This window comes from Triturus cristatus, chromosome 7 (assembly GCF_964204655.1).
Source record: "Triturus cristatus chromosome 7, aTriCri1.1, whole genome shotgun sequence".
NCBI classification, from domain to species: Eukaryota; Metazoa; Chordata; class Amphibia; order Caudata; family Salamandridae; genus Triturus; species Triturus cristatus.
In genome coordinates this window covers 1,604,747,544-1,604,766,272 of record NC_140590.1, presented here as the reverse complement: position 1 = coordinate 1,604,766,272, position 18,729 = coordinate 1,604,747,544, and the positions used below count along the sequence as shown (strand labels likewise).

General features: G+C 42.8%; 1 protein-coding gene across 1 annotated transcript in view; it reads left to right on the top strand.

Moving 5' to 3' along the window:
* The window catches only part of SYCP2 (synaptonemal complex protein 2), a 4,998,961-nt gene that overhangs the window by 499,203 nt on the left and 4,481,029 nt on the right, over positions 1-18,729 (top strand). Inside the window, exon 8 of the mRNA XM_085615168.1 lies at positions 2,213-2,301. Coding sequence (XP_085471294.1) covers positions 2,213-2,301 — 89 coding nt within the window. The remainder of the gene's footprint in view (positions 1-2,212; positions 2,302-18,729) is intronic.

Below are 18,729 nucleotides of genomic sequence, written 5' to 3'. Positions count from 1 at the left end.
ATTTAATCCTCTGTCTCTTCCACCGCACTATATGGGGATGGGATTGCTACTCTATTTAGTGCTTATGACTATAAATGGAAATCCCTTACAAGAGAATGAATAGTTTCTTACCTGTAACTCCTGTTCTCTTGTAGGGAAATTTCCATTATAGTCATAAGCAACCCTCCCTCCTCCCCGGTGGGATGGGCAGAGGTGTTCATGTAATCTACATATGTACACATCGCCTTAAAAAAGAACTGAAGTAACTCCCACCTGCTGTCCATGATGGAATACTGGTGGTCTCTGTGTTCTTAAATGCACAGCTTTGTTTTTACATATATGATAGCCTATGGGGCTACTCTGTCCTGCTCTCCTTCATCTCTATCATAAAAAAGGGTTTATGAGGGAGATTTATGCTGTTTGGAAATCATCTCAAATTGTCCTCATTTACCTTATTCTGGCTCTTTTCAGTCTTCATGATTAAAAATTCAGCCATTGTAGCCTGGGTATATAGGCTCCATAATCTGTCTTTCTTAAGTGTCTTTGCAGGCCTTCCTGAAGGAAGGCGAAACTAGACACTTAAGAAGATATACTGAAAAACAGTTCAAGGTACCCCGCACATGGGCGGGACTATTCAGTGCTTATGACTATAATGGAAATTCCCCTACGAGGGAATAGGAATTATAGGTAAGAAACTATTCCTTATACCTATTCTTCATAGGATGTTGTTTTCTCTGCTCCCATGGCGGAGAACTACCTGCCTTATTATGAGATCATTGTCTGTCTGATGGGAATCTCATTGCCTCCTCTGCATCTGTCAGGGCAGCAGTTGCACGCAAGGCAGATATGTATGCCAACTAGACCCCATGTTGGTTAACTTGTGCTTTGTCTGGGAGGTCTCCTGGCCAGCCAGTTAGGAATCGGATGTTGCAGCACACGCTGACATTCCTAAGGACATGCTAGGATATTTTATATCTTTACCTATGGTTCTGCGGGTGATGTCTTTTACCAAAAGAGAAGAGCCCCGAACTGGTATGTCACTTGCTGTTCCTTACTAAATCTCTTGCCTTCTTTTCAACTTATTGTGAGACTGTGAAAACCTACAACTACAGAATATCATTTGTGAGTCAAGCCTATCCAGTAATACGGTGCTGAATGTGACACATAAAAGAAAGCAATATTTGTTAGGTCGAGTGGGTGAGGTTCATCTTCCACTTACTAATATTTCACCTTGCGTTCTCATAAATTAAATGTTTCTAATTTCGTCATGTCTTCCAGCAACTATGAAGAATTTTCTTTGAATTGTCTGCATGTGGCAATGTAAACATATCTAATATCTCATCAATCAGAAAACCCACTTGAATCAATATGTAGCTTCTTCTTTTTGATTCGCATATTCCTGCACGAGGGATCTAGAAGACACAAGTTAGCTTTCACTAACATTTAAACTTTTTTTATGTTTTCCTCTAGTCCTTGGATTGATACCTTTCATCAAACAAACGGTGCAATTTGTAGTTTATTGAAACATTTAATATTAGACTGATGGCTATGCAGATTCGCTTGTAACAATTTAATATTGACAGACTGGGTATTCAGGACAACATATACCTGGTTAGCCTCATAGTAAGTATTCAGTTTGTCTATCTGAAAAACAGGGCAACTGCCCGGTAGTAATATACCTCCAGAAAAAAACAATGTTTCAAATTGGTAATGACCTCAGACTGAAATTACTGCCCTCCTTCTGTTGTTAGAGTTCCTGCACCCGAAAAATTTTCCACTTTTTTTCTGTGCAAATTTCACCTGTTATGTCTCCGAAATTCGTAATGGCGAAAAAAAATCTCATGAGAGTGATATGGCAAAAATGAAAATATTTAGTTTAGGTGCAATCACATACACTCAATCCTGATATTTCCATTCACCTGATAATTAAATAAAATATCTATTAACGTTTTACCTATCTAAATTATACCAACAGATATATATGTGTGGGGTTGCACCAAGTAGTAACCCTAAATGTACCGAATGAATACGCGTGATAGCACATTTAGAAAAAAGGGGGTTATACATAGTGTAACCGAGTAATAGTAAAATAATGCCAATTTCCTACCCCCTTGCCCTGGAGTGCTCAAATAAGCCAGCAAAGAACTTGCCGAATTTCTGCATAGAGATACTATTATTTTCCAAGATGTAATATTGTAGATATTTCATATATATTTTTTTTGTTCTTCCTTAGGCTGTGCGGAAGCTGAATGTAATGCTTGATACTATGCCACGGGAATGCAAGAAAAACATTCTTTCAACAGAGAAATTGTTACCCATCATGTAATTATTACTTATCATTAAAATATTCACAAGGGAATGTACTGATGAAGACAATGGAAAATTCACATGTGTCTCACTAGTACTATGTAAGAGTACCTATATAGTTATGTTATGTGAGAAAATGCATGCTTTACATTACAAATAACATGGTTAAGTGTAAAGCACTTTTATGTTGGTGGTGTCATACCATTAAGAAGGATCCAAGTGTACTTTCAAAGTATCCTAATATGCTGTAAAATGAAATTGTCAGTTGTTTTACGTTCTACTCACTGTTAACAGTGACTGTGAAAACTATATTTTCTATCAAGAGATTCTACCTATATTCCAAAGGTTAGGGGTTAGAATAATACCGGGCCACCTGAACCGGCCCTGGAAACCTAGAATTATATTTTTCTTTAAGTAAGATTGTTTTGTACACAGAAAAACAGCTACCACAATATAGATGACAGTTCCTTTAAATTGTATTTCAAGGGTGGTTGGCGCTTGCTTCATGACAAAGAGATCAGGGCATAGGCACATACTTCGCCTGAGTTATTATTTCTGAATCATCAAATCACTACATAGGAGCACTTCTCTTGCTTTGCACAATGGGTTAACCTTCTAGAGAAGACCTCTTTTAGATGTCTTTTTTTGTAGAAGAAATGTGCTTAGCAGCACTATGAATCAGGTAACAGAAGCATAAAACAGAATGGACTCTTCAAAACGCTGCCCCATATTAAAAGCAAGACATCGGCAAACTAAAAACTGCAAAAAACGTGAAAACCAGAAGACAGGCCGTCTTCATCCATTCTTCCAAGATATGAATCAACATCTGCAGCAACACCAGACTGCCCAAAACATCTTGCAGTTTAAAAGAACTCCCTAATATTCTTCCTCATTGTATGCCATGGTAAACGTTATCTTGCATTGTAGGCAATACAAAATCATATTTCTCACTGTAAACAATCCTAATTCATATCTTTGGGCTCACTTCCCTGTTCAGCATTCTTTTGTAGTAAAGCTAGGCTTCAAATTCTTACAAGTGTATGAGTACATACTGCAGCCTTGTGATGGCAAGTTTTCCGGTGTAGATCCGTATTTTTGTGCCTGTACTGTCTGTTTCCTGATTATGGAATTTTATATGGCAGGCACTGCATGAAGATTAGGCTGAGCATGTTGAGGCTTCTAAACCTTCTACATCTAGACTCTCTCCGTCTTGTACTGGGTAGAGGCCGTACACCCCTCCTAAAGAGGTGCAGAGAAAAAATCCCATTCTTTTCACTGCCAATTTGAGGACAGGTTCTGCACCTCTTGGCCGTTCGACCGTTGTGCCCTCCACCCTTCCCCACCTTTCCTTTCTCCCAGACGGCAACATTTATTACTGACTTTCTGTCAGTTTGATGTGATAATTTGGGCCTGAGGCTCGTCAAATAAAGGATTGAGAATACAAAACCTTGGGGTGCCAGCTTATATTCCTGTGAGAAGAGAATCAGTAATCGGTTGCCAGTAGGTAGTTGTAGTTAGGACCTAGTTTCCATAGACAAAGCTTTTTTTGATTTGCTAATAATTTTGGCACCGTTCGACAATCTTCACAAAACTTTTTAAGACCAGTTCACCAATCACTTCAGTTGCTGTCTTGAACGTTTCGGGTTGATTCGTAAAACGGGGGCAGAGAAAAAGGGGGGTCCCAGAACTGCTTTTTCCCATGCAATTTCCCATAGGGATTTTTAACACGACTGCTGCCCGAACCGCTGGACTGAATTAAACCAAATTTGTCAGAAAGCTACCTCTTGGCCCAGAAAACACCCTTTTTCTAATTGGTGTAAATTTGTTTAGTAGTTTTGAAGTTATTAAAGAAAAAAGAAATATAGATATCTGGGCGGAGGATCCACACAGACCTCATGGTGAGATCTGATTGACTGCCAACACTTCAACCAGGAGGTGTTGGCAGCCATCTTGGGACTCGGACCATACTGCGTTACAATATATGTCATTACTTTTCACTTTTATTCATTTCTGCCTATGAAAAACTCTTGCTCTAGCGGAAAGCAACTACAAACAACAAAACTGTGCATGGTGAGGATCTGGGTTACAGCTACCTTTGGTCACAAGTTATAGTTACTTGAGATAAAACTAACTATAACTCCTAAATTTCAATAGTTAGAGTGTGTAAAATCTGAACTGAAATATAGCGTCCCTGTAATCTTGTTTGTTTTGTGTTAATTTCTAAGGTATTTTAATTCTATTTCCTAACTATAACATCCCTGTAACCTTAGTTTTTCGGTGAAAATATATAAGCATGTGTGTGTATATTGATGAGGGCTGCGCCAGTTGCAGTAAACCAGTACTGTGAGGTGGAAGGGAACCGTTTTACTGCAAAACAAAGCTTTATGTTTTTTATACGCCAGTAGGTAGTTATAGTTGGAACCTAGTTTATATAGGAAAAGCATTTTTTGACTTGCCTAGAACTCTGGCGTTGTTTGTCAAATCGTCATGAAACCTTTTCTAAAAAAGGGTCAATTTAGGTTCTGTGTGTCATGGAAAGTTTGGGAGTGATCCGTGCAGTGGGGCCCTCGAAAGAGTGCGTTTGTAATGTTCATTCTGATAGGAACGTGTTGTCGAACCTACAGCCCGAACCAGTGGATGAAATTACACCAAATTTGCCAGAAAGGTAGATGTTGTTACGCAGATTGTGCTCTTTGTTATTTGGTGCAAATACGTTCAGTCGTTTTTGAGAAATTGAAAGCGAACAATATAGTGATGTCTCTGGTGGAGGATATTTCATGGCAGTTTTGCAGTGGTCGCGGATATGTCGCAACGATTTTGTGGTGTATCGTGAATGAGCGCGCCAGCGAGAATGCTGTGATTGGCTAAGCTCAATCTGAACATAAAGTTGCGGCCGCCATTTTATGGATCGGGAACGGGTCCAGGGCTGAAACATTTGGTGAAATCTAACCTAAGGGTTCAGGGTGGAGGTGCGCTGCCCCATGTTTGAGAAATCTTTTTGTCTATTTCATTGCTGTACAAATAAGTAACTGCATTTGTTTGCATCTTTTATGGTCCAAGTGACCGAAATAAAGATTATGATGATGATGATGATGATACAAGTTATGTGTTCAAGTTTTTTTTATCACACGCAATATTTACAATGCTACTCCAGCACACTTAGAGAGTCTTACACCCTCTCACAGACCCACCTGGGCACTCATACACCCACTCACAGAACCACTCAGATACTCATGAACCCACTTACAGACTCACTCAGAGAGTGATGTACCTATGTACAGACCCACTCAGAGACTCATACACCCACTTACAGGTACTCAGTCTCACTGAGACACTCACAAACTCACTGAGACATTCCTATACCCACTTGTAGACCTAATCATACACCCACTCACAGACTCACTCAGATATACACACACCCACTCACTCACCCACTCAAAACTCACACATCCATTCATAGACCGACCCCAGATGGTCGCCTTGCCAGTCACAGACCTACTCAGACACTCATGCATGCAGCCATTCACTCACCCACTCACAGACTTATGCTCCTACTCACTGACCCATTGAGATACTCATTCACCCATTCACAGACCCACTCAGATACTCACACACCCATACAGTCACTCATACACCCACTCGTGATCATCACGGCTGCCGAAGTCATGTGCCTTCAGCAATGGTGACATTGTCGTGAAAACCCAAAATATCTTCAAATAAGATGATTAATGTACTTTTTAAATTAATAGATGACCAATACAACAAAATGTGGTGTACCACGCATATGTAATGTTCAATAAAAAATACAAGGTACAATAGTTATGAAATAGAATTTTTTTTTAAATTAGAAATTCACTGAAAAAAACAAAGGTAACAGGGACGTTATAGTTAGGTAATGGAATTTAAAAAATCTTAGAAATGTACTGAAAAAATCAAAGGTTACCTGGATGTTATAGTTAGGCTGACATTTCACTCATACCAATCCAGAAAAATTCAGCAGTTATAGTTAGCTGAGTTAACTATAACTCATGCCCCCGCAATGCACTACTTATGACCTCACATATTACATCACTCATGACAGGGTCAGTGACATCACTGATGACTTCTCGAGTGACATTACTGATGTGTCCCAGACTCACTGTGTCACTGGACTCATGCTAGCCTGGCTGATGAGGGATGATGCCCCGAAACCGGTCCCAGGATGCTTGTTTCTGGTCTAGGGAGGAATTGACTTGGCAGTTCCGGATGGACTGTTTCCACGAGGAAGAGAGTCAAGATTGATTTGCATATGGCTGGATCGCAACTGGGATGGCATGGTGAGCAAAAAAACGATGGATTTAACCCAGATCTCTTGACCGGGTATGAATGTGTTGGATTTACTCTGCATTCTGTCTAACATCTGTTTGTCTTTTGCTTAGGCAGAACTTCAGCAGCAATAATGCCTTTGAGGAGGGAAAGAAAATGATGTTGAATAGGTTCCACACACGAGGCTATATCTCCCAAACTCTTAAGGCTGCTATCAACAAGGTGGACAAATTAAAAAGGGAAACCCTGCTTGCTGTAGGAAACAGAACTTCAAATGATGTTGAACCAATGAGATTCGATACACACAGCAAACAGCCTGACAAAGTCAGTGATTTGTTACACAAACATGGACATGTCCTCCACAAGGATGACAATATTTAGAAACACATGACAGCTCATCCGAAAATCTCCTTTTGAAGAAGTAGGTCACTAAAGGATAAGATATGCAAACAAAAATAAGTTACTTACCTGTACACTATGGCTCTCCAGTATTGATATCTTTCATAGATTCACCTGCTTGAATCTTCCCTGTCGTCATTGTGGGAGTCCCACTGTATTTCTAACAAACAGTGCTATACACAGTATTAACAGCAATAGAGAATTCGGTTGATACTGTTCACATATTCACATTGTTTTATTAGATCCAAGCTTAAACCAATCCGAGAGTAGACCCTGAAGCACTCTTCCCCTGCAGGGCCATCATACCCTAGATTTCGAGCACAAGCGTAAAAGTTAATAGCATTAGAGGTATACAGAGTGGTGAAGCCAAGGGGAGGTGGGACTTGTTAGCTGTATCCAAAAGATAAGAGGTGGTGAGTATAACAGCTCCACTCTACACCAATAAGCATAAAATATATATGTGAGAAGTTGGCCTGATGTATGATGTCACTAGTTCTAGTGTACACCTTATATCAGTCCAAACAACCCTTATGGTGATTGGTTGTAAAGTCAACCTTATAGACCAGCTATCCTAGTGGTAGCATGGACAAGAGCAATCTTAGGCTAAACTCTGAATGGCATGTGAAGCCAGCTGTTATACCATATATAATCCCTTGAATACCAAATGAAAGGACACCACAACAGATATCTATATAAAATAAAGTGTATTTATTCTAGTCAAACCCTCAGCACTCTTTATGAGATTCGAGGTAAGTACAACACAGTCTTATTCAAGCATACATTAAGTCACACAGGTAAGTAATACAGTTAGGCCCTAGGGGCCACGCAAACAATATACTAAAGAAGTGGTATAAGGGCCACTGTTACAGAAATAGAATAGGTCTAGGCCTATGGAATCGCTGGGGCTACACTACACTACCAACAGTTAGGAAGTGGGGGGCCCACGGGATTCAGGTGCAGAGTGGAAACACTCACGCGTAATGCGTATAATCGATAGAAATAGTACAGTTCTGACATAAGAAGTTTTAGGACACTTCTGGTATAGCTAGAAAGTCGAGACTCGGAAACTAGACCCTAGGATAGTCACTACCCTTGTGAGCACCGGATTACCCAAGTTACCTAGCCCACGGGCTGCGGGTGCATAGGTGTGAACTTGCGTCGGGTTTCGTCGTGGACTTCTATGGATGCCTGAAGGAAAGTTGCTGACATGCAGTCAGTGCAGAGTGTCCGGTGGATCCCAAGGCCGGGATCAAGAAGGAAGGATACCTGCAAGCAGATGTGACAGAGTCTGGGTCACTAGCCAGTGACCACGTGGAACCAGGAAGGAACCAGGCGATGTCGTGAAGATTGCAGGTGAAGAGGTGAAGCTTGTCGCAGCAGCCACGGGTACCAGGAGATGTCGAGGACGACCAGGACCAGGAGGCGAGCTGTCCCATGAAGGCTCTTGCTGTCGGCGGCGTCGAAGTCGAACTAGGACTCACCAAGCCTTGGCAAGCGGAACCCACGAAGAATGTAGGACTTGCTTCTGGTGCAGACCAGGAAGGTCTGGGGTGCTTCTCTTTGGCAGAGGAGCAGGAGCCAGTCTGGAGGAGCCAAACCAGCAGTGAAGATTCAAAGGTGTGTCGTCGCAAAGGCCGCTAGCCAACGGGCAAGCAACCGGACAGACGCGGCAAGCAGGAAAATGCAGAAGGGCCCCACGCAGGACTCGTGGAGTGTGGGGGGCTGATCTTTGGTGCAGATGGTGCTTGGGGTTGGGGCTTCTCAATCCCTGGTGCACAACTTCGAGGGTACCTCAGAAGCTGCGCTGGAAGATACTCGCCACTTTTCCCAGGTAGCCGGTCCGACGTCTCTCGTCGCCTCCACGGATCTCAGCTCGGCTGTGGATGTGGATCAGGGTCGGAGAAGTCTGGAAGTCAAGGCTCTGGTCGGGCTCTGCAGTCGGTCCCTCGTAGAACTTCAGCAAAGCAAAGGGTAAGTCTCTTGATGGTGCCTGTTTGCACAGGGTAGCCACTCCTTGGCCACAAGGGAGATTCTTCAGTCTTCTTCTTCCGTCGAATGTCGAAGGTCCAGAGTTTCTGTTCAAGTTGCAGGTTCAGGATAATCTAATTTCCTGGGGCCCAGCTACCACACTTATACTAATCTGGGGGGCTGGGTTGCCTGCTAGGTCACGCCTTATGGGTGGGACCTGGGAGGGGGGTGGTTACACCCCCTTCCCTTTGTCCAGTTTCGCGCCAGGACTGGGGCTGGAGTGCCCCAGCACCGGTTTGAAATGGACTATGCATGGGACACCTTGTGTGCCCCAGGCATGTCTCATTCCTTTCAGCCCTCCCTGCCCCAATACACTAAAGTCTGTCTGGGGAGGTGCTAGCACCTCCCCAAGCAGGAAACCTATTGTCCAAGCCTCCCTTGCCAGGATCACTCCCAGCAGCAGGAGGTCAGACTCGTGTCTGTGGCAGCAGCATTCATTTTGTGATGCTGAGGCTTTGGTTAGAGTTAAACAGCAAAGTAGGATTTTAACATGTCTCTCCCTCTAGAAGGGAGGAATAATATCCTCATTACCAGAAATGGTATGGGGGTATTATTCCAAAGTGTTAGACACCTTACACCACATGTTTTGATAAAGCCACACCATAGTTACCATAACCGTTTAAGATTATAATGTACTTTAAGAGTATATGGTAGGCTATATCTTAGAACAGCTATAAGGACATGGTTCCGAAAGCTGCAGACAGGCTCAGCTTATGCTAGAGCACCATCTCACATGTTACCAAGCACTCTCCCTCCAGGATTGTTAAGGCCTGCCATAGGAGTGGCTGATAGGTACACATGTGTCTATATATAAGAGTAGATATAGGTATACTATATCTAAGCAAGAGGTGATTACACGACTTTGCCCCAGCTGAGTGATCAGCCAGTTGTGTCTGATTGGAAGGCCAGACCAGGGGTGGCATAATACATGCTGCAGCCCCTGCGAGGCCTAGGGTACAACTATGCCCTGTGTACCTAGGGTACACTGTACAGGGTCCAATAAGGTGATTCTTACCAATTGTGTATGTACCCAGGGTACATGGAGTCCATTTTAAAGAGAGAGCAGACAGCCTGAGACGCTGAATGGCAGGATCTCAGGCCAACTAAGTCGAAAAACCAGCTTGACACTACGCAAAAAGTTGGGGGTAACCATAGTCAGATATCCCCCTTCCTACAATATATATATATATATATATTACCTACTGGCGGTCGCCAGTAGGTAGTTATAGTTAGGACCCTGTTTCCATAGGAAATCCGCAACATTCTATTTGGAATAACTTTGGCGCCGGTCGACGAATCCTCGCGAAATTTTCAAAACTAATGGGGCGCTACGCTCCGCTCCTACCCTGAAAGTCTCGGGGGGATTCGTCAAGCGGGGGCTGAGAAAAAAGTGGGGTCCCAAAACGCGTTTTCCCCATGCATTTTTCCATAGGACCTTTAGACACAGCTACAGCCCGAACGGCTGAACAGAATTACTTGTAATTTGGCAGAGAGGTAGTCCTCAGGTCAAGGAAGTGCCTTTTGTAGGTCTGGTGTAAATCTGTTCAGTAGTTCCTGAGAAAATAGCATTTAAATCAATATATATATCTGAGCCAGCTTACGGTGCGCTTACCGTGCGCTTACGGTAAGCTTACCGTACGCGTACGGTGCCGTGCGCGAGCGCGATTCTGATTGGCTGTTAGATCTTAGTAAACATTCGAATCGTTCGAAACCAGGAAGCAGCGTCCGCCATTTTCTCTCTCGCACTCTGACGGGGAGAGGATAAACAAAGGCCAAAAACATATAAAGGGACTGGTTAGACAGCTCCCAACCACCTAGCTTTGATGTATGTGTCCCCAAAGTTCCCCCAAGGCCAAAAATTCTTTTTTATTTTTTTTCGAAAAATCGCCGATTACGCTTACCGTACGCGTACGGTAAAAATAAATAAATAAAAAAAAATTATCCACACTCTCCCCACCCTGTGTGCAAATGGTGCCCGGAGTGCACCATTTCTGCACGGCATATTACTAATAATTTCAGAAATGTAAAAGATTACCTTTCACAACGAAGCGCTGAATATGTCCTCCATGTGCGCACGGTGCGCGAAGCGCATCGTGCGTACATGGCCCATCCACGGCACTAACTGTGTAAAGTGGGCGCGCGGTGCGCGAAGCGCACCGTGCGCGCACGGAACGAACTGCGTTAAGTGGGCGCGCACGCCACGAATGGCGTAAAGTAACTTAGCATTTAAAAAACCGTACAAATTCACAGAAAAAACCATAGGTTTCACACACGTTATAGTTAGGAATTAGCATTTAAAAAACCTTGCAAATTCAGTGAAAAAACCATAGGTTTCACACATGTTATAGTTAGCTGGACATTTTACTGATAAAAAACCAATGAAATTCCACCGTTATAGTTAGTGCAGGCAACTATAACTCACGCGACCGCAATCCTCTGCTGATGACATATGTGTCTTTATGAAAAAAAAATATTTGTAATATATGTATAGCTAAAATTTAATGGAAGAAGACATGGGCAAATAATTGTCTAAATACAGTATTAGCATCAGCAGAGGATTGCGGTCGCGTGAGTTATAGTTGCCTGCACTAACTATAACGGTGGAATTTCATTGGTTTTTTATCAGTAAAATGTCCAGCTAACTATAACATGTGTGAAACCTATGGTTTTTTCACTGAATATATATATATATATATATACATACACACACACACACATATTAAGTAAATAAACAAACATGAGAAAATCAATGTACGAGTTCAATAATGGGATTTCTGGGCCAGATGTATGACCCTTACATTTTGTGACTCGCAAATTGCATCGCTTTGCGACTTGCAATTTGCTACTCACAAAATGCAATGTACAACAGTGTCACAGACAATGCTAGCGATTCCCAATGGGGTCACAAATTGCATGCCTTATCAATATTCATGAGGCAAGCACAATTTGCGAACCCAAATTTGAATGGCTATCACTCCCAGGGATGGTAGTCTGGGACTGCTTTTTAAATAAAGCAGTTGTTTTTTAAATGCAGCCCGTTTTCCTTAAAGGAAAGCGGGATGCATTTTAAAAAGAGAAAAATGAAACTTTTCAGTTTCATTTTTTAAGGGCAGGCAGTGGTCCCTGGGACCACTTCCTGCTCTTAAAAGATATTTTCTCACACACTCACAAAGGGATCCCCTGTGGACCCCTTCCCGTTTGCAAGTGGTTTAGCACCTACTTGAAGTAGGTGGTAAACTGCGAGTGTTTTGCAACACAATAGTACATGGCAGTGAGTCTCGCTATTAGGAAGGGACACCCCTTCCTAATATCGAGAGTCGCAAACGGTATTTTGCAAGTCAGTGACCTGCAAAATAGGGTTTGTACATGCCATTACCCTTTTTTGCGGTTGCAAACGGGCCGATCTCCCATTTGCGAGCACAAAATAGGGTCGTACATGTGGCCCTTTGTACCTTACGTGATACTGCCTGACCAACAGCAGAATCCGCTTTCCATGACCAGTCCAGACAGTAATGCTTGGTGAATGTATGGGCGTTAGCCCACTTTGCTGAGATGCAAATGTCTGGCAGAGACATTCCAGCAAACAAGGCTGTGAACGCAGCCACTTTTCTCGTCGAAATGTGCTTCAACTTTTGATGACAACAGCCTACAAACTTTCTCATGGCAATGGGTAATTGATGCAGACATAAATCGCTTAGCCCTTCTTAGGCGGAGCAAATGAGAAAAAGAGCTGGTTGGACTTTCTGAAAGACTTTGTTCTTTAAATAAAGAACTTTACACATCTTCTGACATCCAAAGAATGCAAGGCTTTTTCTACCGCAATGGAAGGATTCTTAAAAATGTCTGTCAGTACAATGGGCTCATTCAAATGAAACGAAGTTGGGACCTTCAGAATGAACTTCATATTAGTTCTAAATAGGAGTGTGTCATCTTTGACTTGCAAGAAGGGTTCCGCAACAGTAAAAGTTTGGATTTTGCATACTCGTCTTGCAGAAGTAAGGGCAAAGAAAAGAGGTAGTTTCTACGAAACATATTTTAACTTTGTCTTATGAATAGGTTTAAATGGATCTTTCGTGAGTCGCAATAGGACTGTATTTAATTGCCAGGATACTGGAGTGCTTTTAACAGGCGGAAAAACCCTGAACAGCCCCTTCATGAATTCTTTAATCAATCTATGGGTTCATAAAGAGACTTCTTCTGCTTCCTTCCAAATTTTGAAATAGCTGCTAAAAGCACTGTAATTGAAGTGTGAGCTAGGCCTGATTTAGCTAGGTGATAAAGGTAAGGCATTAACTGCTCCTGAGAGGATGCCAAGGAATTCAGATTGTTATTGTTGCACCAGTAGTATAATGTTTTCCATTTATCGCTGTAGGCTTTACTTGTTGACACGGCGCATTAATGATCTAGAATTGACCTATATTCCTGAGTAATAGTCAGTGGTCCGAACTCATTGTTGCAAGGAGCCAGGCTGATAAATTGAGAGATTTTATCGGAAGATGGAAAATGTGTCTCCATGTTTATGGAGATTCGATTCTCAGCTGGCCATCTGGGCACAGAGATAGGAGAAGAAGCTCTGTGTACTAATATTGCCTTGGCTACGCCAAGGCTATCAAAATGGGTTGAGATGGCTCCTGCTTTATCTTACAAAATACCCTGGGAATGAGAGGGGATGGCTGAAAGGTGTAGGTTAAGAAATCTGTCCAGGTCATCAGTAAGGCATTTCCCAAAGATCTCTGATCGAAATGGCTTACGTAACTTGCAAATTTCTTATTCCGTACGGTTGCAAACAAATCCAGGTCGGGGGTACCCCACTCTTTGAAGAGCTGAAGCAACTGAACCAGGTTTAATTCTACATATTGGTTTTCCACCCCTGGAACATTTTCCACTTGTGAGGAGATGTTGCGGATAATCAGACAGTTCCAAATCTGCTGGGCTTGACAAGAAAGTGCCTTTGATCTGGTGCCCCCATGTTTGGTTGGATAGAATGTTGTTCATTTTCACTAGAACAGAAGAATTGCAAATGCTGGGGAGAAAGGCTTGCAAGCCGAAGAAAACCGCCTTTAAATCTAGAAGGTTGATGTATATTCTTGGTTCATGAGCAGACCTTTTTCCCTGAATTTCTAGGTCTTGAAAGTGAACCTCCCAGCTCATCAGAGACACATCCGTTGTCATCACAAACTGAGGGTGATATGGTGTGACAGAGAGACCCAGAGAGATATTTTCCTCATACCTTCACCATAACATTGCTGTTTTTGCAGTTGGGATGATATTCATGGTTTCACTGAACATACCCTGAGTTTGTAGCCACTCTCTTCTTGACAGGAAACTTATGTCCATTATATGTTGGATTCTCCCCCAAAATGGGTATAGCTTGAAGACCTTTGTATCTACAACTGCTCCCTTGAAACACTGACGATTGACATGGTATTAGGGCAGACTTTCCACTGTTTAATTTTAGACTTAAACTGTTAAACAGCCGCAGACAAGCCAAGGTGAATTTTCTTGCTGAGTGGTATGTATTAGGATTGACGAGCCAGTCGTCCAGGTACGGAAACACCTGGTGACCATTTCTTCTTAAGAAAGCCACCACAGGTGCCATGCATTTTGTGAACAGCCTGAGAGCTTAACGAAATCCAAAAAGGAGGAATTTTAATTGGTAACGGCAGCCTGCCACCTCGAATACAAAAATACTGCTGTGTTTCACATATATAGGGATCTGGAGGTAGGCGCCTAAGAGGTCAAGGGAGGTCATGTAATCCCCCTTGTTTATCAGCTGTAAAATCTCCTGCAGAGACAGGTTTGGAAAAGGCAGTTTTTTTTAATGTATTTGTTCAACAACCTCACATCCATTACTTGCCGCCATTTTCCTGACTTTTTCATGATTAGGAATACGTTAGAATAACATCCCCTGTTGCGATGTGAGAAAGGAATTTCTTTGATAGCCCCCTTGGAGATAAGTGAGCAAATTTCCCGTTTCAACAGGGTAAGATGCTGATGGTTCCTCTATCGTGGAGAATGATTGGGAGGCATTTCAGCAAAATCTAAGGTGTGACCATGGTATATTATGTCTAATACCCACTTGTCCAAAGAAATTCTTTTCCAGTGATCGTAAAATTTTGAGAGGTGCTGGTTCTTGAATTGTTGGGGAAAGTTCAAAGTTAGTAGTCCCTTGAAGTAGTCAGTGATGCCTAGTTGTGTCCTGGCCCTTATCACCTGCTGGCGGACGGCAACACGTTGATTGGCGTGAGTACGTGGACGCTGAGAAGGACCTTTATGGTTGTTGAGCAGAATATTGAGGCCTATATCCCTATTCGGAATATGGTTGGCATCTATAAATCTGGTAAGACGCTCTTAATGTAAACTGGCCTCGCACTCTGCCTCCATGAAAAGGCTGAAAACGTCTTTGCTGCAACGTCCCTAATGAATGTGCAGTATCAGTATTTGCTTTGATTGACTCCAGAGCATCATTAACATGTTTGCCAAATAAATTTACGTTGTTAACGGGCATATCAAGCAACTTTGACTGAACCTCTGGATGTAAGGATGTTCCTTTTAACCAGCCCTGTCGATTTTGCACAGCCACACCCGCCATTTATCTGAAGGCTGTGGATGAAATATCTGTGTCGATGATTTCGGAAGAAGTTTGTGTGCGTTCCTGCAGTATTTCTTTAGCCTCCTTCTTCTTGTCTTCCAGCAAGTAGCCCAGGAATGCCGATAGATCCGACCACGTCTGCCTATCATATTGTCCTAGAATTGCTAGAGCATTCGATGCCCTAATGGATGTAGCTGCCATAGCTGAAAAACATGTGCCACTGTTATCCAGTCTATTGCCCTCCTTGTCTGGTGGTGCTAAAAACGGGGCAGATGAGTGTCTGGAACATCTTTGGGCAGTTTGCATGACTACAGAGTAAGAGCGAGGTTGCCCTATTAGGTAGGCAGGCGAATCTTTGGGCGTCTTGTATTTTTTGTCCAGCTGGGGAACGTCCTCTGTAACCAAAGCTGGGGTTCTTCATCAACTTTAAGCCCTCAGCCCAAAAGAAATCCACAATGGGGATGAATCCAATAGACTTTCTCAATGAATCCTTGAAATCGTAAACAAAACATTCCATTTGCTTCACTGGTCGTGGCAAATCAAAGCGCCTAAAAACTTGTTCACGGACTCCACCTATATCATCTGGAGTAGAGCTAGCCGGCGGAGGTGACTGATGGAGATGAAGGAGTGATGTAGTCATCCCATTATTGCCCCGATTCATCTATATCTTGAGGAAGTTCCCTTTTCTCAGGTTGAATGTCTCCTTCATTGTCAATGTAGTCATCTCTAAAAGTGATTGAAGGTAAAACTCATCTTACCTTCTGAAAATGAAGAACCACTGGGCTTTTAGGTTGCGGCGTCAAACTGCGCGCCTCCACCAGTCCCGGAGTATGAGGCACAGGGGCGTTTGTCTCCAGAAATCCTTTATAATGGTCCTCAAGCATATGACTTAGGTCTGCCACCAAAGGGTTAGGCACTGAAATAGTGTTGTCACTTGGAGCATGCTGGTCAGTAAAGGGGTCTTCATAAGGATAATGCTCCTAAAATTAATCATGGCATTGAATGAGTATTCACATTCCAGATATTCGGAACTCTGATCACCAGGCTCCTCGTCATCTTTGTCCCAACACTTAACATTGAGCTGTGTAGGACTGTAAGCTTGCCCAAAAATACCTTCATCCCCAGACTCCTCCGTTTCCAATAGATGAATAGGAGGCAGTGCCAAAACCTTGCTCGGAGATGTCTAATCCAGGCGCAGGATCACAGGAATTCCCTCTTTGGAGATAAAAAAGGCTGTTTTCGAGCCGTCAACGACGTCCTCGATGACGACGAAAGGACCTGCTTATCGCAAGCTTTTATTTTCTTTTCAAACACAAAGTTTATTGCATTGCCAAAGATACATATTGACAGCATCTAGTGCAAGTCACTAAACCATAGTCAGACCACATTCCCACCCAGCAGTGTAAACCAAAGGGACCAAAGCCACAGACCCCTCTGGGTAAGCAAGCGGGGAGCCCGGATAAACCAGGGGGAACAACAGTAACTCCATCAGCTGTCCACCCAGCAGTCAGCCTCTCTAACAGTTATACTGTCCTGGAAACTCAGGATAGTCAGGACAGTGTTAGTCATACTGCTACTGAGAAAAATGGGGCCCGAGACCTTATGTCTTGTTCATTGTCTGATATATTACTTGCTATGAAGGAAGAGATGACAAGCAGGTTTATGATCTCAGTCGAATCAGGCTGAGATGGCAAGCAGGTTCACTGTGTCAGAAGCGAACCAGGCGGCTATCCAATCATCCTGTGAGGTGTTAGCCCAGAAGCTGGAGGAGGTCACCACGAGGACTGACGTAATAGAATCAGAGATTCCGAAACTTAAGGAGGCTATACACACCACCTCAGAGGATGTGGCAAAACTAGCAGCCCAAAATAAAGAGCTTCAAGACGATCTTGAACATCTGGAAAATCATTCTAGGAAAAATAACTTGAGGCTCCTGAATATTCCCGAAGCCCTTGAGGGGTCAGATGTTAAAGGATTTGTTATTTCTTTGCTAAAGGGAACAGTTTTAAAAAATTCACCTAGTATAGATCTGCTACATGAGATCCAAAGAGTGCACCGTGATCCCTTTAGGAGGAACCCTGGCAGACAAAGACCAAGGAAGATTTTGATTAATTTCCTCTCATACTCTGTTAAGGATCTAATTTTATCTTTGGCCCTAAAGAAAGGTACAATAACATTTTTACCTACGGGCCAAGACCCATTCCCATTCTCGATAAGATCGGATATTTCACATATCACCGCAACAAGACAGTGGGAGATGGGGGAAGAGACTTGAGGCTCAAAACAGTTTGTGGGCAAAGGCCCAGTTGAAATTTCCAGCCCAATTACGGGTAATGTGGGACAATCAGATGTACCAGTTTCGTTCAACAGAGGAGGTGGATGCCTTCATTGTTAAAATTAAAACGGAGTCCAAGGACATAGGAGGAGTGCGATAATGGTATAAGGGGTTCCCTGGTATCAGATTCCCAGACTTAACCAATAGCATCTAAGTACATGATTAATGCCCGAGGGAGCAGTGATCGAATAGGCATTGCCTATTGGAAGGGAGGGTTCCTCATGGGGGTAAGGGGTCACGGGGAGGTGAGGGGGGGAGCACCGGGTGGGGAGCAATGGATAAAATAAAAAAATATTCCTCATCTCACTTGAATTCTATGAAAAATCGTTCGTTTATCCAACACCAAGGGTTTGTAAGCTGATGGCAGGTGATTCCATAAAAATAAAAAATAGTAAGATCAGTTTTATCTCTTGGAATGTAAACGGGCTGAGATGTCCACGAAGGCGCTCAGGTCTGTCTCTTACAAGAGACACACCTCAGTTCAGAAGAATCTCGTACAATATTCTCTAGAATCCCTTGGATAAAATGTTATTGTTCCTCTGAACAAACGATTAACAGTAGGGGAGTCGCAATCTTGATCAAGCAGGGAGTTACTTGCTCTAATAAATCTGTACAGACGGATCAGACGGGGAGGTGGATAGTGGCACAAATGGATTTTGGAGGAACAGAATTAATCTTTATGGTCCAAATATTGATGACCCATCCTATATTTGTAAATTGCAGTCGAAATTAATTATGGCAACCTCCCCCCTGATTATTGGGGGAGATTTTAATGTTCTTCTCA